This window comes from Bombus affinis, unplaced genomic scaffold (genome assembly GCF_024516045.1).
Source record: "Bombus affinis isolate iyBomAffi1 unplaced genomic scaffold, iyBomAffi1.2 ctg00000059.1, whole genome shotgun sequence".
In the NCBI taxonomy this organism is placed as follows: domain Eukaryota; kingdom Metazoa; phylum Arthropoda; class Insecta; order Hymenoptera; family Apidae; genus Bombus; species Bombus affinis.
This window is the reverse complement of record NW_026108820.1, coordinates 1,837,640-1,859,375: the sequence shown is the minus strand read 5'-3', so window position 1 is coordinate 1,859,375 and position 21,736 is coordinate 1,837,640. Positions and strand designations below refer to the sequence as shown.

Sequence of the window (21,736 nt, the reverse complement as noted above, 5' to 3'; positions counted from 1 at the left end):
CAACCGGGAAACATAGGGCAGAGTTATGCGTATCTCTGTATTTTCAAGGTACGCTACTTGCTTTCAAACATCTCGATCGTATATTCGGATGGAAGCTCTGTATTTTCTGTTTACACTGTTCAAAGCTTGCACGTATCTTTTAAACAGTTCAGCGAATAATTTATCCGTAATGGAATTTTGTAATCGATTAATTTCAGCCATTCGGTAATTGGTTTTCCAATGCTGTTGAGATTAATAACGTACATTTCCTAAGATAAATATAACGAATAAAATTAATTTTTTAGGAAAATTATATAAGATACGATGTATTTACGAGAGTTTTGAATAATAATTTATTTGTAAGGCTGTAATACTGTTTTAACGCCTGTTACATTTTCGTACGTATTTTAATCCTAGGTCAGTGCAATTTACATGGACCCATCGCTCGAATCCAACATGATTCTAGTGATCGTACGAATGATTTTATACGCGGAAAAACGAGACGTTATGGTAAGCGATTTCCATTAAATTAAATCATTTAACTAAAGTAGTAACTATCTGAGATACGCCTATGCGAGTGTCAATTATTTTATTTTCTACTTATCTGTACAGTGTATGGTATATAAATTATATAGGTCAAAATATCTGCGCATGACGTTTTAGATCGATAAAATGCAACGAGTTCCATTTTGTTAAATTGGACAACCGTGAACGATCCCTTGGAAACAAATTTCCAAACAAACAATTTTCACGGATCATTGGCAAACCTCGCATTTATCGTGTATCCGAAATATCTGTATAATCGACTATTAAACCTTTTTCATCTCTTAAGAATCTTAATTTAATGTTATAGACCTATGATAATATCATTGATATACGACACTTGCGATTCCTTTTACTTTTCTTTTTCTGCTATTCTTCTCTGCTGTTGAATCAACATTTCAACATTTTTCAGGAAGATTAAAATACTAATAGCGTTACAAGTTACATTTGATTACAATCAACAACACGATTACTTGCACATATATTTATTATCATTGACGAATATTTATATATAGTATATAATGCATGATGTAATAATAAATATAATATACTCGTAATATTTGCTAGCTTTTATTAAGAAAATATTAAACGTTGTCGTAGGTCCACCGTGGCGATGCCAGACGATCTCTCGAGAACGTGAACAAATGGAACAGAAAGATGCTGTCCTCGAAGGACGTAAATCACGATGTTGCTGTATGGTTGACGCGATTAGATATAGGAGGTCCTTCCGGTTACGCACCTGTGTCAGGAGTATGCTATCCCGCGAGATCGTGCGCGTTGAATCGAGACGAAGGCTTGACCAGCACCTTTATCATCGCTCACGAAGTAGCACACATGTGAGTGTCCCACATGTTGGGATATCGTTGGCAAACTGAAATATTTATAACTGGCCTAGGTATTTACGCAGAGACCGTGTGCTATTTATTTATGCAAATACGTACTTTTACGAGAATAATTTGAAAAATGAAATCTCCATAGGAGAACTTATTATCTTTACCGAATATCACAACGAGTACTGTACTTTGAATCTGCCATAGATTTTTGCGTATTATGTGCGTTCTTGCATTCCTCCTTTCACCTACGATGGCTCTTAAACAAGAAACGATATCGTAACGAGAAATACAACTTAGCTGAGCGTCCACTTTGGTTCCACTAGTGTTGTCCCATACGACTTTGTGTTTGACCTCGCTATTAGGGGACTTTTTACCCAACGTTTCCTTCATCGCCTTCACTACCTTCGATTTATCGAACTTGAGACTTAAACTGGCCGTTACTAAATCTTTCGGCTTCTTCGACATCGGTTGGTGTCTCTTCGTGAACCAATTCGACGGTGCCATAAAGGTCGAAATAGCGGCTTTCGAGGATAAGCTTACTTTTAGCTCCGTGCAATGTCGACACGTCGAAGCTATTGGAACGGAAGCTCTTCGATCGACTTCCTTTCTGTTCGGTCGTTTTTCCGGGCCAGTTTGATTTGCTATCGTCCCGGGAACTCGGCGCTTCCTCGCCGCATCGGTTGATTTCCATCGCGGAAGACGCTAACGAGCTTACGATCGATATCAGATCCGTATTAGAGCAGACAATGCCCGCAGCACCGGAAACGGATGCACTCGCGGCTCTTGGCAGTTCCGAGACGCGCTTTCGGAGAGAAGACGTCGGCGAAACCGACGGAGTAGGCATTTCAGAGAATCGTTGTTTCGGCTGTTGAGTGTAACGTTGAGCGGAACTGTTACCCTCCAGCGGCTGTATTTCGTACACTTGCTCCGTCGACGTCCTGTACATCCTTAAGCAAACGGATTGCTTTTATTCGAAAGACAGTTTCTTTTTTATCATAATTCGTGCGTTATGATACATGTTTCGATGATTGAGCCGTTAAGCGTGACAAAGCGATGGAATTGTTTTGTACAGAAATTCTGGTTCTAAAATTATGTTAGGGATTCTAGGGCGTAATAACATCTTGGAACGCAAAGTTATCGATGTGTCGATGAAAGTTAAGCGAGCTTTATCGAAGCACACGTTCGAGTCTTTGGACGATTGCTAGGAATACGCGTAATGTTCTTTTCTGTGAGCTGAAAAGTTGAACGACTATGAAAGGCGTTTGTAGAGGATTTGAAAGCGGAAGAAGAGGCAGATTATTTAATACATAATATCTTCCTTTATAATATATCTAATATCCTAATAATTAGATGAACGTAATACAAATGTTTAGAATCAGAAATTATCTGTTTATATAGAGATCTGTTTGATGCAAGATCTAAAATCAATCAAATCGGATTGTATGGATTGTGTATTTGTCTGTGTTAATCCTTTGACGTCGATACCAACGATGTATATAGCGAATGGCGGTTATCAGCCAAGATTATGAGCACGTACGCAAACAGACTATAATATTTTGCAAGAATGAAATGTCTTGGTATGGTACGCTTTAATCTATCTATCCAAGTCAAAATAAGTATAAAAATCGCGTGGCAATCAACATACTAAAAAAAAAAAAAAAAAAAAAAAAAGGAGAAACAGATGCTTCTATTTATATTCATATTAAAATGATACATATTTGTAATTTTCTGGTAAACTATATCGGTACTCGCATGAAAGTAGATATAGTCATTGAGATTGTGGCACTTTAAATCTCAAATTTAATTCTTCAACACGTTGAGTGTTTAGGTGTTTAGGTGTTTAGGTGTTTAGGTACGCAAATAGACTAGAATATTTTGCAAGAATGAAATGTCTTGGTATGGTACACTTTAATTTATCTATCCAAGTCAAAATAAGTATAAAAATCGCGTGGCAATCAACATGTTAAAAAAAAAGAAAAAAAAAAAGAAAAAGAAAGCAGATGCTTCTGATTGTTTAGTGCATTTTCATAAAATCTTCTAAATGTTTAATTCTCATAGAATAAAAGGGAGAGCATACGTTTGAATCTCAGCAGATTTTATTAATTCTTTGAAACCATAAATATAATATGAGTATTACATCAACTTTAGTTCATACATGTAACAACATATTATTCTGCACGTAACAGTTACATTTAATGAAACATTTATTTATCCAGTAAATCCATATTCTCTATTAAACGTTCGTTTATTAATAAAACTGCCATAATCGTCCACGCATTGTTCGCTTCCTTAATTATTTTTCAAAGTATAACGATAATCAATGATGCAACAGAAATATCACGTAACATCCCAACAATCTTACATGAGATTTTAGCTGTTTTTACTATACAAATTAAGTCATTATTAAAATAAGTCATTATAATAATATATATATGTCGGAGATGACAGAACACCGGAACCTTCCCTTTGGAACTTTGGGAAGATCCCTAGTATTGAAATTTAGATTTCACCATAGCCGTATTAAGAAATTGTTGTCATTCGATCCGACTGTATTTATTTGAGATTTATGATAGTGAGCTCGGGCTCGAGACGACAATCAGTCGCCGAACGTAGCCGCGGTCAAAGGGATGAACGTTTTGTCTAACAAAGGCATGAATTAATTCTATAGCTCTTCTTAAAAGAAATACTTGGGACAGGGCACGACGGTAAACGTTTCAATGGTTTCTGCCCCGTGGCTCGCCACACGCAGACTTTGTCCTTCGGGTAAGATGATTGCCAGATGCCAACGCATCTTCACAGTATATGTTTAGCTGGGCGAGGATCCGCTACGAATATTAAGTTTCAATTATACAAAGTCTTTCAAATAGACAAATAGCCTGTGCTCCAACTACGGGAAGATAAGAGAAATCTATCCTTCCACGAACGACGCTTCCCGCTAGCAACTTTTCCCAAAGACAGCTAATATCTTTCTCTAACCACCAACATGGAAATTGACCAATTAACAGCAACGTCAATTTCCCTCACCCTTCGAACGAAGACTTTTCTCCGCGAATCCGATGATCTCTTGGTACTCTCATGATCGTGCCCTTAGGCACACCCATCATAGATTTCTTCGACAGCGTCACCGCGACGGAGAGCCACTCTCTCTAGTGCGATCTCATCGGCAATCGACCTGTCGTTCGTATACGTAATAATTGCCCCTTGCTCTAACATACAGTGTAACTTAGACGCTAACGAAGGGTAAAGTTCGTCATCCCGTTGACCGCGGATTCGTTATTGAGCCTAGGATCATTGTCATTTGCTTCTCGAGTATCTAATTATCGCGATTACTTGTCCAATTCCATCATAGTCATATTTGCACTAGTAAATATCTCCTCTATTGCATAACGATCACGTATAGCGCCAATAGGGATTCGTTTCACGCCTTTAACCCTAACTCTAATCTTAACGCCAACCCGACATATATATATGTCGGATTGAAGTCAGGATTATGGAGATGGGCGTTTAATGAATTTTCATTAGAATTAGCCATTGTCGTGATACAATGGAGAGTTTATTAGCACGGGCTTATTAACAAGATTAAGCACTCGTAGCACTAGTGATAATGACCTTAGGTTCGAAACGAATCCGCGGTCACGGGATGGTAAACGTATGTTCTCGCACAGTTCAAGTCTAACTCTTTGTTAACTAGATGTGAGGTATTCACTGGTTGTAAGGTGGCACTGTCATTCGTCTATGAGATCGTACGAAAGACTGAATCTCCGTCTCGACGATGCCGTCGAGGAGAACTATAATGGGTGTGTCTAAGGACATGAGATCCTCGGATTCGTCAACGAAAGCTTTCGTTCCGAAGGCGAGGGAAATTAGCGCTGTTGCTAATTGGTCGATCTCCATATCGGCGTTTTGAAAGAGATGCTGGCCGCCCTTGAGGGGAGGTTGTTGACGGGGGGCAACGCTCGTGGAAGATAGGTTTCTCCTATCTTCCCGTAGTTGCAACAAAGTCTATTTGACGGACTTCGCTTGACTAAATCTTAAGATCTATAGCGGGTCCTCACGTTAGCTAAACATACGCCACAAAGGCATGCCGACACCCGGCGATCATCTTAACCGGAGGACAAAATCTGCGTGTGGCGGGCCGCGGGATAGAAACTATTGAAGTATTTACTGCCACGTATCGCTACGACTATTTCTTTTAAGGAGAGGTATAGAGTTACTCTGTGCCTTTGTTAGATAAAACGTTCATCCCTTTGACCGCGGCTACGTTCGGCGACTGATTGTCGCCTCGAGCCCAAGCTCATGATCATAAATCTCGAATAATCGGAGCGGCATTTGTTTAATCTAAGTTACAGAGTTGCGGTATTCCCGCGAATCCAAGGAGGAGTTCCGATGTTCTTTCATCTCCGACATATATATATATATAGAGGTTGCAAGGCATTTATTGCAAACATATGCTTAACGAAAAATTAGTATACAACATTAGTAGTAGTCTCAAACATACAATTAATCGCAGTAAATGTCCTGCGACTCTTACATACATTGTCATACTCGTTTGAAATTGTAATAATACGTTAATCTTGTCACAGTATCGATAGGATATCAAGATATTCTTAATAATATGTCCAGAAGGAGTTTGCAGGGATATTCAAATATTTTCGCGAACCACTGTAATTTAGCACAAGAGCAGAAAATTCCAGATTTTTTAGTTCTCGATCAGAGTGAATGTTTATACAAGTAACATTCGCTATCTGTGTCCATATTTACCGAACATTTCTATTAAACCTGCGCCAAGCTCGTAGAATGCCTCAGGTCGTATATGAGATGTCAGTTTTATCAAACGAAACGGGACCAGCTAATGTTTAATCTCGTAAACTGAAGTTGCCAGCAGAAAAGTACGGCTCTATATAGTAATTGGTGAAGACCGTGAAACGCGAAAAATGAGAAAGAATCAAAAGGCGGGGGATATGACGAATCATGGCAATCCATTTTATTTTCCAGCCATCGATTAACGGCCAACGTTTAATTTCATTTTTTTCGCAAAACTCAATTAGAATCGTCGCGACAATCGCTAGAAACCGCAGGCAAATCTGCCAACGTATCGATCGTAGCGGACGCCAATCCCTCTGCGTTAAATGAAATAACGAAATTCAAGATGTAAATTTCACGAAACTTTTCCTCTCGGATTTGTTCGCCAGTTGATGCTTCAAATACTACAGAATATAGCTATTTGCTTTTTGCTGGAAAGCTGAGCGCTATTTCGCTTAAACGTGAAACAGCGAGAATTTAAGTATTTCAAAGACACTGTCTATGGAAATCGCTGAAAATTCCAGCCATTTAATTTCACACTGACCTACTCCTGTTTTTTTAAATACTTTAGGAGAGGGCGCTACTCGTTACCATTTTATATAGCCATGAAGCGTTTAATCTTCGAAGGAGGATAATCTTAACAAGATACATCTCGGGGTCGATATTATCGGAGATGAATAAAAGTTTTTCGATTCTTCATATTTGATTTTTTAAGTAGAACTTTCCGTTGATCCTGGCTTGAATCTTCTTCTTTTTCGTGCACCCAAATGCTTATTATTAGATGAGAGCGATAGGAAGGTTTTTCGTGTTTCGCAACATTAAAGACAACAGGAAACGAGCTAATAAAATTGAAGTCACTTAGCCCTTAATATATTTAATATGAGTAATTTTTTTAATATAGCCATCTATTAGCGTGCGTTTGAACTTTGCGTTTTTCTTTTTCGTGCACCTGAACGTTTTTTATTAGACTGAGTGGGACACGTACCTAGGAAGCTTTCCGTGCTTCGCAACTTCAAAGTAAACAAAGGACATTTGACAAAGTCAACAAGCGACGAGTTAATAAAATTGAAGTTAAGATAGACAGAAAGATAATACGTATGTAGTATCTCTGTGGAAGATAATATAAAATGGAAACGTATTTGACGCAACAGAAATATCTTTCTGCAAATATAGGAGACGAGGAATCAATTTAGCAAAATAATTAAATAAAGTTATTGAGTCGCGAATTACACGCATGTAATACCAGATAAAATAACTTTAACTTAATAATCTTTGTTTCTTATATTCTCGTGAATAATAATTCTTTAATGGATAGTTCCATGGATATTTAGAATAATATCTACAAATTATTTAGAAATGCATAAAAATCCACGGTTTGTTTAATCGTATAGATACATACATAGATAGGTTGAAGGTTTATTTTGAAAATTCATTAGAAACCTAAGAAGTGAATTTATGAACTGCACAGGCGGATAAGTTTGAACGCGAGGAAGAGTGTGGTTCTTGAGTTCGATGATTTTTCCAAGTAACAGTCTTAATTCACGTGCGAATGTTAAATTGGAAATCTTTTAAGCTTTACGCAAATTATACACACGGTTTACACAATAAATATTTATAGAGGTGAAAATGATCTTTAAAACAATCCTTCGTATTAAAACCAAATATTTGAGTAATTCTTAAGGCGAAGATCGCGTATACAAACATTGAATATATTACATAGAGGAAACGTTGCAGAGTAACGTAAAATAATGTTCGTGATACAATTAAAGGCCGCGCTTAAACTAACAGTTCGATCGGGAAAATTCATTACCTTTTAAAAATTCAAATCCAATTAAACAGAATCCAACGAAATTGAATTTCCGCTTAAAAATCTTGTACAAGCCTTTAAAAATCAACGTATGTACCTACTTGTCGCTCTACAAATCCTCGCCGCTATAAATTTCCCTGTCTTAAAAGAAGTAGAAGATACAAACTATATAAACCACATAATTTTTATCGCTTTATATCACGTTGCTATTGTTGAGGTTATTCGGTATATAAAGAGAGAAAAACGCGTGGATAAAGTGTAAGATACAAAGTATATATTTGACTTGATAATGAAATACAGGAATACAATTTGAGCTGGTCCAGATCCGCACGCTAGCAGTGTTACTTTATGACTGAAAAACCCCGAAGCCAACGTCGCCTGTCTACAGTTTATGGTCTGCCTCCCTGCTATTCTTTTGTCTATGTGCTGTCGATGGCTTCAGCGCTTGAGGAAGCTAAAAAGACCAGATGTGGAGTTTTCCTAAAAGTGGTGACCACTTCAACAGCTATAATACGTTTTATATCACACGTAATATAGTTTCGTAATATAGTAATATAGTTTCTCAGCCACAGTGGCGTTACAAGGGCGAGACCATACGTGTCTTAATGGCGTTGTTTCGTTGATATTGTCACGTAAAATAAAAAGCAGGAGGCTCGAACGAAAAGAAAAAATTAAGATAACAAAAAAACAAGAGAATTTATTTCTGAATTTACACTGACTGCGATTTTGTTCTGAGCTCCAGCCGTGACTTTCCAAGACTGAAACTCTTACAATTTGACTTTCGGTAACATCTGTTTCTTCTTTGTTTGTCATCCCTCAATATCCCCACTACCCTGTAGGCGTACGTGACCGTTGTCACACTTCTAGGACATTCGGTGGAAGGACCGTTAGGATACAGATGACTCATTAGGCACTTCGGCGATATACATTGTCGCCAAGGCCGCCACATCTCTATCTCCATTATCGGTCCATCGGATTTGAAGTATGCCGGTCGTGACATACCCCCCAGTTTAGATTGATCTTGGTCCTCTAAGATCGTAGTAGAATTGGTTGGATTTGTTTATAAATCGTAATTCCTATCCTGTGAATTTAAGACAACTAACCAAGGGTATTGTTACTAGTGCTAGGGTCAGCATTATCCTGGAAAAAGTACGTTTTCAATCGGTTACCATGTATCTTTTTCTTAATATTGTCGATAGATATAATGTAGTAAGGAGTTTTCACATCATTGATTCTATAGGGTCCTAACCATTCAATGTCCAACTTATCTCTTTTATGGTCATTGTGAATTAAAACAAAGTCTCCTTTCCTAAACACGGTCTGAGTTTTAACAATCTTTCTTTCTTGGTCTCGCTTGTAGCGTTGCTTATTTTGAATAAGTGTTTTGTGAGCTGTTTCCCAATATTTATTTAACTGTTTTTGCCAAAGTGAGTACATATCGTCATAGGTAAATGTGGGGAATTTGGATATTGCGGAAGGTAAGTTCGCTTTTCGCCCAAAAGTCAATTCGAAGGGGGAGAATCCTGTTCCTTCATGTTTTGCAGTGTTGTATCCTAAACAAATGAAATTAAGTACTTCGCCCCATTCTTTGTCATTGTCGTGTAACGCAGTACGAATTAAATCTTTAACCGAGGCATGTGTTCTTTCGAGGAATCCGTTACTCTGTGGGTGAAATGAAGTTGTTTTGACGTGTTTAATTTTAAAGGCCTCTTCAAATTTCGTCATTAAATCGCTAACAAAATTTTGTCCTTGATCTGTCAGAATCGTCTTTTGTGCCGAAAATATGTAAATATAGTGCTCAATGAGCGCGTTAATTATAGATTCAGTTCGTTGCGTTTTAAGGGGAACAAGGATTAGATATTTCGTAAGTTCGTCGTGAATTGAAAGTATATATTGATTTCCGCGTTTGGTTTTCGTCATCGGTCCTATGATGTCCATAGCGATTTTGTCGTTAGGGTGAAGTGGTGTGTCTGAGATCTGTGAGGACTCTTTGGGTCTGATACGTGTTAGTTTCTCCTTTTGACATGTGTCGCATGTCTTCACGAAGTTTTCTACTCTTTCAAAAAGGCCGGGGATTTTGAACTTATCCTTAATCCGTTGATACGTTTTCTGTATCCCTAAATGTCCTACGGTGTCGTTATGGTTTTCCTTTATTGCTTGTAGTATTTCGCTTTCGTCTAGTTTTAAGATGGGGTTGGGCGCATAAGTAATTTCCTTGTATGTGTCGTTAAAATATATTAGCATGAGTTTAATCTGTGTTTTCTCTAATTCAGTGAAATCGTTATTTCCTATGCCAATTTTTGTTGTATTTTTAAGAATTTTGTAAAGTTTTCTGATCCAAAGTGTCTCGTCGTATTCTCCTAAATCGTTTCGAGTTAATTGGTAAAATGTTTGATCATTCGGTTTAATTTCTATGAGTTTCGGGTTTTCGTTGTTGTTTTTCCATTCGTTGAATGAATTAGTGTGGTCAATTAATAGGTCGAGATTAACTATTTCGTTGCGAGTTACCGCGTGAACCCTAGATAAGGCGTCTGCAGCTGTATTATCTTTACCCTTTGTGTATTCGATTTCATAGTTATATTCTTCGAGTCTAAGTCTCCAACGAATCAGTCGACTAGAGAGGTCTTTGCAATTGTGTAGCCACTTAAGGGCTTGGTGGTCGGTTCGAATAATGAAGCGTCGTCCTAACAAGTATTGCCTAAGTCTTTTCACGGCCCATACGATGGCCAAGAGTTCCTTTTCTGTCGTGGTATAGTTTCGTTCGGGTGGGTTTAGTGTCCTTGAAATGTAACAGCAAGGATGACCGTCTTGTGACAGTATTGCTCCTAGTCCTTCGTTACTTGCGTCGGTGGTTAGGGTAAAGGTTTTGTTAAAGTCCGGATAAGCTAGTATTGGGGAATTACAGAGTTTGTCCTTTAAAGTATCAAAGCTAGTCTGGTGTTTGTCAGTCCAATGGAATGGTGTGTCCTTTTTTGTTAAGTCTGTAAGGCTTTTCGCGATTTTAGAAAAATTCCGAATAAATTTGCGGTAATAACCTGCTAAACCTATGAATGATTTAACGTCCGTGGCATTGCGGGGTAATCGAAAGTTTTTTACAGCGTCTAATTTCTTGGAGTCTGGTTTAACTCCTTCGGCTGAAACTACGTGGCCTAAGTATTCTAGTTCCGGTTTTACGAATTCGCACTTATCCGGTTGCAATTTAAGTCCTAATTCTCTGAGTCTCTGAAATACTATCGCGAGGTTTTCATTATGTTCTTGAATCGTTTTTCCCAATATCACTATGTCGTCCAAATAAGCAAGGCAATATTTTCCTACAAGTCCAGTTAAGGCTCTGTCCATTAATCTTTGAAAAGTAGCGGGTGCGTTTTTAAGACCGAATGGCATTCGATTGAACTGAAAGTGGCCTTGCGGTGTCGAAAAAGCGGTATATTTTTTGGATTTCTCGTTCATTGGAATTTGATGAAATCCTGAGGATAAATCAAGCGCCGAAAAGAATTTCGCGTTTCCTAGTTGTGTCAAAATGACGTCTATGTCAGGTAAAGGATAAGCGTCTTGTTCCGTGAGTTCATTTAGTTTCCTAAAATCAATGACTATCCTCCATTTCTGTTTTCCTGAGGCGTCTAATTTTTTCGGAACTACCCATACCGGAGAGTTATAAGGGGAATCGGATTCTTCTATGATATTTTTCTTTAACATGTCTTCTATTTGTCGCGAAATTTCGCCTCGATGACATTCCGGTGGTCTATACGATCGTGTGTTAATGATTTTATCTTTGGTTAATGAAATTGTGTGCTGGGTTAAATTAGTACAGGGCAAAAGGTCAGTTTCTAAATTAAAGATGTCAACGTAGTGGAGAATAATCTTTTCTATGGATTCGCGGATTGGCTTTTCAATGTGATCTGTTCTCACTAGGCTTTTTAGTTTTGATACGTTGGAAACGTCATGGAAATTTTGAATATTACTAGAAATTTCAATGTTTTGCTCACCAGTGTTGATAAAACATACTTTAGTTGGTTTGCCTTCCAGATAGATTGTTTGAACTCTGTTTTCTCCAGGAGTTAATTGTATTGGTTTCTGAAATAAAATGGTTTTGTCATTTAGTCGGATTCTGTCATTGGATATTGAATAGTTATACTTCCCTAAACATGGTAGCCCACTGATTCCGTCTTCGATGATTGGGAAGTTGTCCGGTACTATGTGAAAGATGTGGTCTTGTCCAAAAATTCGTTTCGTTACGTATTCGTTCGTTTCGTATTTGTCACGTCCCATAGAAAATTTTTGTCTAGGCCCTATTTGTATCGCGTTGACAGTTTTGTTACGTTTCACTAGGTTTATCCCTGCTCCTGTGTCGACCAGAAATACTCGCTCTGTGGTTCGGGTTGACAAAGGTATTGTGAGTAATCTTCCCGTGGTGATGTTGACTCGCGTCGTTTCGCGCGGTTCGTCTATACTCTGGTTCGATGTTACTTCTCGTGTTTCGTCCCTTTCTTGGACTGCTTGAATTCTTGCGGGTGGTCGGTCGTACTGGCTCGGTTGTAGAAAATTTTGGCATTTGTTGGCCATGTGTCCCAGCTTTCCGCATTTGAAACACTTCATTTGTGCGCGTTCAGCGGGTGGCCTATTCTCTACTCGGTCAAATGTGGTAGGTTTCTGAGCTACTAGTGCGTTAGGCGATCTAGATAGTGTATTAGATCGTCTTACCTGCATTGATTGATTGTTGAGGCGATTACTAGCGATTACATATTCGAAACTTTCCATCTTTGCATTTCTTTTCTGTCTCCCCTTTCTCACGAATACTTGAATACATGATTTTTTCAAATGCAATAAAAAAAAAAAATAAAAAAAATGCTAATTCGTATATTACAAAACTTCACAAAAATAATCGTAAGAATCTGTTCTATTTTTTCTCGTATATTTCCTTGTTTGGAAAAAGGAATAATTTATGACTTGTAATTTGTAAAATTACGCTAATAATATCAGTTTATTTGTACAAGATGGCCACCATACACATATTTGTCACATTAGAAAATATAGACCTAACCAAACAGGAATATTACACATTACAAGTTAACGTACATATATGTCGGAGATGAAAGAACACCGGAACCTTCCCTTTGGAACTTTGGGAAGACCCCTAGTATTGTAATTTAGATTTCACCATAGCCGTATTAAGAAACTGTTGTCATTCGATCCGACTGTATTTATTTGAGATTTATGATAGTGAGCTCGGGCTCGAGGCGACAATCAGTCGCCGAACGTAGCCGCGGTCAAAGGGATGAACGTTTTGTCTAACAAAGGCATGAAGTAACTCTATAGCTCTCCTTAAAAGAAATACTTGGGACAGGGCACGACGGTAAACATTTCAACAATTTCTGTCCCGTGGCTCGCCACACGCAGACTTTGTCCTTCGAGTAAGACGATTGTCAGATGCCAACGCATCTTCACAGTATATGTTTAGCTGGGCGAGGACCCGCTACGAATATAAAATTTCAATTACACAAAGTCTCTCAAATAGACAAATGGCCTGTGCCCCAACTACGGGAAGATAAGAGAAATCTATCCTTCCACGAACGACGCTTCTCGCTAGCAACTTTCCCCAAGGACAGCTAATATCTTTCTCTAACCACCAACATGGAAATTGACCAATTAACAGCAACGTCAATTTCCCTCACCCTTCGAACGAAGATTTTTCTCCGCGAATCCGATGATCTCGTGCCCTTAGGCACACCCATCATAGTTTTCTTCGACAGCGTCACCGCGACGGAGAGTCACTCTCTAGTGCGATCTCATCGGCAATCGACCTGTCTTTCGTATACGTAATAATTGCCCCTTGCTCTAACATACAGTGTAACTTAGACGCTAACGAAGGGTAAAGTTCGTCATCCCGTTGACCGCGGATTCGTTATTGAGCCTAGGATCATTGTCATTTGCTTCTCGAGTATTTAATTATCGCTATTACTTGTCCAATTCCATCATAGTCATATTTGCACTAGTAAATATCTCCTCTATTGCACAATGATCACGTCTAGTGCCAATAGGGATTCGTTTCACGCCTTTAACCCTAACTCTAATCTTAACGCCGACCCGACATCAGAAGTGGGATCAGTGCCGATTATAACAGTGTTAGAACTTACGACCATCGTGCGCGAGTAATTCAGTCGCTAGTGCAAAATCGAGTGTGAAACCTAACAAGTTTTCGCTACCACGTTTTAACCCTTAAAATCGCACGTTCCGACCCCGCTGCATGGGGCGCAGCTGTCAACCTGATTATGAAAGGAAACCATAATTTCAATAACGAGTGGCGAGTCGACTTCTACGTACTGGAAGCATCATTGGGTAGATCAAGTCATCTGGGTGAGTCGTTTCCATTTTACTCCGATTCGGGAGCCGAGCGTTCACTAATTAAAGAGTCCGTGGCCTCGAGATTTCTGGCAAAAGAATGACTGACATATTGGTAATGCGAGGAGTAGGAAATACCTGTATTAAACATACGCCTCCCATTTGTTCATCGTGTGTATTAATGACTTTTACATCGAAGATAATTTCTCATGTCCTTGCTGATAGTTATCTAAAATATGATATCGCGATTAGTTGCGGAACTCTAAGTCTGGGTTTTGACGTAACATTTACACAAAATAGCCTCGCTATGTGTAAAACGAAAATAATTAATGTCTGTAATGAAACCACTGCAAACGAGATCGTCGTTAATGAAGCTGACACTGATGTACATGGTAATAATAAGAGTCGATCAATTTCTCTTCTCGACAAATTCAAAGATTCATTCGTTACGGGTTTCCTACGTATTCGTGTAAATACAGGCCGGTTAGAAATACGATAATTGATCCTAACATCACCGTACGAGGAAGTCCTTATAGACTTAGCGAGGAGGACCGAAGAGCAGTACGTGAGAAAACAAGCGTTTTAATTAAAGCAAAGATCATAAGGCCTAGTAATTCGCCATTCGCGAGCCCTACGTAACTCGTGAAGAAGAAAACGGCTCAGATAGATTACGAGTGGATCCCCGAGAGCTAAATCAAAGTACCGTCTCGGATCGGTACCCTTTACTCCTTATTGCGGATCAAGTCGCGAGATTGCAAGAGGCGAGATATTTTATTAGCCTGGATATGGCCAGCGGGTTTCACCAAATTCCTATTTATCCTAATTCAGCGGAGTATACAGCGTTCGTTACTCCCGACAGACAATATGAGTAGATGACGATGCCGTTTGAACTGAAAAAAATTGCACCGTCCGTCTTTCGGAGGGCCATTCGCAAGGCCCTAGGCGACCTCGCTCATTCGTACGTTGTTATTTATTTCGATAACGTTCTAATTATTGCCGACTCGATAGATCAAGCTTTAGGAAGATTGAACACAGTATTAGATATCCTCGTAAAAGCAGGATTCTCTGTTAACTTTGCGAAATGTTCTTTTCTAAAAACATCGGTGCTCTATTTGAGATATGTAATTCATAACGAAGAAGTTCGTCCCAACCCGGGTAAAATACACACCTTAAGTTCTTTACCTGTGCCAACGGCCGTCACACAGTTCAGGCAGTTCATAGGGTTAGCTTCGTACTTCCGAAAGTTCATCCCTAAATCCTCACAGGTGATGAAACCCCTGTATGCGCTCATCTCAGATAACAGAAATATAACTTGGACAGATAGGCACGAGAAAATAAAACAGGGAGTTTCCGCCCTGATCGACGCGCCGGTGTTAATGATATTCGACCCCAATTATCCGATAGAACTACATACTGACGCTAGCTCGGAGAGTTACGGGGCGATTTCGACGCATCAAGTTGAAGGTAAAGGCAAAGTAATAGAGTATTACAGCAAAAGAACTACCCTCGCGGAATCTAGGTATAATTCCTACGAACTAGAGACGATAGCAGTCGTAAACGCAGTCGAGCATTTCCGTCACTATCTACATGGAGGGGAATTTCTTGTCGTCGCGGATTGCAACTCGTCGAAAGCGTCGAGTAATAGAGTACATTTAAATGACAGGGACCATAGGTGATGGGCCTACTTGCAGACTTTTGTTTTTATGACATTGTGTACCTGGAAAGTAAACGGACGGCCCACGTAGATTTCTTCTTGCGAAACCCCGTAGACTTAGACCACCGTAAAATTGATAAAATTGGGGAGAAAGAAATCAATCTGGCCGAAATATCGGAAGACTGGCTACTAGCCGAACAACGTCGTGATTCTCAAACCTTGGAAGTCGTCAAGGAATTGCAAAACGATGAGCTCGCGGAAGACACCGCGAATACATACGAATTACGGTCCGGTACTCTTTACCGTAGGATACAAAGAAAAGACAGGACTCTCTGTTTACCTATAGTCCTAAGAGGTTTTAGATAGTCTGTTATTAACCATGTGCACCAGTCAATTATGCACTTAGGTTGGGAGAAAACGCTCGAGAAACTATACGAGTATTACTGGTTCGAAGGGATGGCGAAGTACGTTCGCCGATTCATTGAGAACTGTCATGCTTGTCAAGTTTCGAAAGCTAGTTCAGGTAAGATACAAGCCGAACTACATCCTATACCTAAGACCAGCATACCCTGGCATACGGTCCACATGGACATAACAGGCAAGTTGAGTGGTAAAAGCGATTCAAAGGAGTACGTCATTGTTTTGATCAACGTGCTCACTAAATTCGTATACCTGCATCATAATCGTAAGATAGATTCCCGTAACACCATTAAAGCGCTTAAATCCGCTATGTTTTTATTCGGAAGTCCCTGCCGATAATAGCAGATCAGGAAAGATGTTCTAAGGGTAAAGAATTTCGAGAATTCTGCGAAAGCAAACGAATTAAAGTTCGCTTGATAGCGACCGGTGCTAGTAGAGCCAATAGACAGGTAGAGCGTGTTATGCGTACATTGAAAATATGTTCACGGTAGTAGAGACGACCGGGCGGTCATGGCAAGACGCGATTGGGGAGATACAATTGGCCCTGAATTGCACCACCAACCGCGTGACTAAGGCGAGCCCACTGGAACTACTAATCGGTAGGACAGCAAGACCGTACGACTTGTTGCTACCTGATAGCGTTGAAGAAAGAGGAATAGACATCTCCGATGTAAGACAACAGGCGACAAAAAAATATAGCAAGTAGCGCCAAACACGACAAAGAAAGATTCGATAACACCAAAGCTAAAGTGGTTAGGTTTAATGTCGGTGATTTCGTATTGCGCAAAATTGAGGAAAGAAACCAAATCAAGTTAGATCCAAAATTTAGGGGCCCATTCGTAATAGCAGAGATTTTGGAAGGGGATAGATATACTTTAAAGATATTAGACGGCAAACGATCGTATAAATACAGTCATGACAGATTAAGAAAAATGCCGAATAGTTGCGTTCCTGCTGAGTTGGACGTCTGTAGTGATGACAATGGCAGTGACAGTGACGATATGACTACACCGATCTCAGAGGATCATTAACACTATGACCATGACATGTAACACAGTGTTTCCACACACAAGCCTAGTGTTACCATACACTAGCACACAAGCCTAGTGCGACCACACACTAGCATTCGATATTTCCACACAAGCCTAGTGCGACCACACACTAGCATTCGATATTTCCACACAAGCCTAGTGCGACCACACACTAGCATTCGATATTTCCACACAAGCCTAGTGCGACCACACACTAGCATTCGATATTCCCACATAAGCCTAGTGTGACCACACACTAGCATTCAGTGTCTCCATACACGCCTATTACATCAATGCACTCGTGTTCAGTGTCTCCATACACTGCACTCGCATTCAGTGTCTCCATACACGCCTATTACATCAATGCACTCGTGTTCAGTGTCTCCATACACTGCACTCGCATTCAGTGTCTCCATACACGCCTATTACATCAATGCACTCGTGTTCAGTGTCTCCATACACTGCACTCGCATTCAGTGTCTCCATACACGCCTATTACATCAATGCACTCGTGTTCAGTGTCTCCATACACTGCACTCGCATTCAGTGTCTCCATACACGCCTATTACATCAATGCACCCGTGTCCAGTGTCCCCATACACTGCACTCGCATTCAGTGTCTCCATACACGCCTATTACATCAATGCACCCGTGTTCAGTGTCTCCACACACGCCGAGTGCGGTAATATGATCCAACAAACTGAGACTCGTCCGTGTACGAAATCGAAAATGATCTGTCATGTCATTACGGTCTGACTGGTAACTCACAAAATGCAACTGGCGCTTTGAATACCAATCATAATGCTACTGACTTTTGTGTTTTTTTTTCTTCCCTACTTTATCATTGAACGTCCGATCGAAATTTTTGTTGTTAACCTGGGCCCTTGACCTATTTGGACAGTTAGTTAAACCATAAATAAACTAGTGTAATATAATTTAGCTAAACTATAAAGAAGAAAATATTAGTCATATGAAGTCTAATGTTGGGAGAACCCAATATTTTAGATCCACCCGAGGACGTGTGATAGTCAGAATGGCCGTGTCGGAGATGAAAGAACACCGGAACATTCCCTTTGGAACTTTGGGAAGACCCCTAGTATTGTAATTTAGATTTCACCATAGCCGTATTAAGAAACTGTTGTCATTCGATCCGACTGTATTTATTTGAGATTTATGATAGTGAGCTCGGGCTCGAGGCGACAATCAGTCGCCGAACGTAGCCGCGGTCAAAGGGATGAACGTTTTGTCTAACAAAGGCATGAAGTAATTCTATAGCTCTCCTTAAAAGAAATACTTGGGACAGGGCAAAACGGTAAACATTTCAACGATTTCTGTCCCGTGGCTCGCCACACGCAGACTTTGTCCTTCGGGTAAGACGATTGCCAGATGCCAACGCATCTTCACAGTATATGTTTAGCTGGGCGAGGACCCGCTACGAATATTAAATTTCAATTACACAAAGTCTCTCAAATAGACAAATGGCCTGTGCCCCAACTACGGGAAGATAAGAGAAATCTATCCTTCCACGAACGACGCTTCTCGCTAGCAACTTTCCCCAAGGACAGCTAATATCTTTCTCTAACCACCAACATGGAAATTGACCAATTAACAGCAACGTCAATTTCCCTCACCCTTCGAACGAAGACTTTTCTCCACGAATCCGATGATCTCGTGCCCTTAGGCACACCCATCATAGTATTCTTCGACAGCGTCACCGCGACGGAGAGTCACTCTCTAGTGCGATCTCATCAGTAATCGACCTGTCTTTCGTATACGTAATAATTGCCCCTTTCTCTAACGTACAGTGTAACTTAGACGCTAACGAAGGGTAAAGTTCGTCATCCCGTTGACCGCGGATTCGTTATTGAGCCTAGGATCATTGTCATTAGCTTCTCGAGTATTTAATTATCGCGATTACTTGTCCAATTCCATCATAGTCATATTTGCACTAGTAAATATCTCCTCTATTGCACAATGATCACGTCTAGCGCCAATAGGGATTCGTTTCACGCCTTTAACCCTAACTCTAATCTTAACGCCGACGCGACATATATATGTAGTATCTATTTACAAGTATCGCAGATTACCTCTTGAAAAGTAAGAAAACATAAAGACTAAAGTAAAGTTGTAAATCTAAACTACAGTTCAAGTTATACAAGGCATGCAAAGCTTCTCTTGAAACGTTAGGTGCGTACTTCGATATACAATATAAAGAAACATAGCCCGCGAGAAAAGCTATATAGTACATGCCATACAGATCCCTCGCCATAACTTTGTCAATATGCGCAACGAAATCGGTAATTTTCGCGCCACCACTCAAACGCCGTTTCTCTCGCTTTGGATAATTGAATTAAATCCAGATCGTCCATGTTTACAGCGAAGCAACACGTGATACCGCCAAAAGTGCTTTCCACCCCCTCACATAACTGACATCGGCCGTCCGTGGATCCAACGGAAGGATTTTGAACGTTGGAGAATGCGTAACGCTGATTGGCTATTGAGCTCGGGGGTCGATCGTAGAAGGGGACGCCGGGTCGCAACGAGCCTCACAGTACCACTTTGACTGTGAACGCGATAGGAATTGGATCGTCTATTTTACAAAGCTCCTTTATCTTTTGCAACAATTACATTCGAATGTCTTTTCAAGCGCTAACGACATAATCGACGTTTGGTAAGCGATTAGTAACTGCGAATTCGTAGAATTCGTGGATAATTCTCGAGCTGTTTCGTGCGTACGCGATATTAAGTGGCACGCAAACAGGTGCACCTATTCGCGTAGCGCAAGAAATGTATCACGGAGGTCGTTCGAATTCGGGTGCACGATCTATGCCTATGACTGTGCAGTAGGGCATACTCTTCTCGACCACTTGTCTGGCGCCAACCACCACTATTGTCTCGCGAAGGCCAAGCTGTAAATCTTCGTTGCTTATACCGTTTTCTTGGTGAGTGTTAATTTTTTACTTATTCGATGGTATAATAATACCGTTATTACGAGGTAAAAGTTTTTGGATGTGTGATTTCTTGATTGAAGAGACGCTATCATTATTAAAAGTTTGAATATCCCGCCACTAGCGAGGGAAACATAATACAGAATGATTCTTTCATTTGCTTACATTCGATTTGTTAATTTTACTCCTATTCTCCTTTTTAATTCGTAATTTAATTGTGAGGACATATGCTATGGAGCAATTTTTGTTACTTTTAGCATCGTTGCTTTATTTGTTAAGACTGTTGAGCAATACGATCGTTTACTTTATTTACTGTCTTGTTTGCTATTATTCTACTTTTAAAGACAGGTATTTTGGAAATATAAACTTCTACATATTGGTATAATATTGATATACTTGAGATAAGCTCGTTTATGCTGTTACTGTTTAGGATCGTTTATTCATTAAAGTTATTGTAATCATATGACAACGAGAACTAGTGTAAAATATATAAAATGTATAGTTCTATTTTAATAATCAATTTTTAGTGCCTTTAGCGAAACGAATTGATTCGTATTAAAAATGTCGTTTAGTGAATAGGAAAATAGGACACTGAAGGTTTAACTAATTTAAAAGGATTTAGTTATTGAAGATAGTACTTGCTGAGCAAATGGATCGCGAAGTTGTCATAATGCTACAAATGATACACGCTTGTTAAATGAAAATCCATCGACTTTTCATTTTTCCATTTGTTTAAGAAATATGTTGTCCTATTAGTTTATTCCATTAATATTTATAATGATATATGCAAACAAAAGTGTATAAATAATAATATGCAAATAATTTTTTAACTTAAATGTCACTTATTTAATGTTTTATAGAATGCTATAAGTATACTACTGATAAGATTAATTAATCGAGAACGGAATTAATGCTGTTTACTGTAATCAGAAAGAAAATGGATTAAGGAGCGAGAAGATTTCGAACGTAGCGAAATTATTTGTTGATTGAATATCTCCTCCAACCCGACAAGCAATGCGGGTTATTACAAGTAGTTTTTACTTAATTTCCAATTAGTTATCGTATCTATAAGGTGTGGTCAAAGTTTTGGTACATAAATTTAGCTTGCATCGTATTGTACCGATTTATTTATATATCCTTTTTTATATGATTTATGTTATTGAGTTAGGATTATATTAAATTATTAATAAAATGAAAGAAAAATGGAAATTAAAATTAAATAAAATAGAATTGCATTAAATAAGAAATAGAAATAAAGTTGAACTAAAGCAAATTCAATTAAATTATTTCTTTTTACTTGCCTATGGGATTCTGGGATTATTAAAGTTCCTATTACGTACTCGTATTCTCGCTAATTCTTAAAATGAATTGACTATGAA

At 39.2% G+C, this 21,736-nt stretch overlaps 1 protein-coding gene and 1 long non-coding RNA gene across 2 annotated transcripts in view; both read left to right on the top strand.

Moving 5' to 3' along the window:
• Window positions 1-21,736, top strand: part of LOC126926830 (A disintegrin and metalloproteinase with thrombospondin motifs 3-like) — a 305,556-nt gene that overhangs the window by 207,572 nt on the left and 76,248 nt on the right. The window contains exon 4 of the mRNA XM_050743221.1: window positions 1,123-1,358. Coding sequence (XP_050599178.1) covers window positions 1,123-1,358 — 236 coding nt within the window. The remainder of the gene's footprint in view (window positions 1-1,122; window positions 1,359-21,736) is intronic.
• The window catches only part of LOC126926874 (uncharacterized), a 57,204-nt gene continuing 38,365 nt past the window's right edge, over window positions 2,898-21,736 (top strand). Inside the window, exon 1 of the long non-coding RNA XR_007714978.1 lies at window positions 2,898-3,199. This is a non-coding gene — a long non-coding RNA (uncharacterized LOC126926874). The remainder of the gene's footprint in view (window positions 3,200-21,736) is intronic.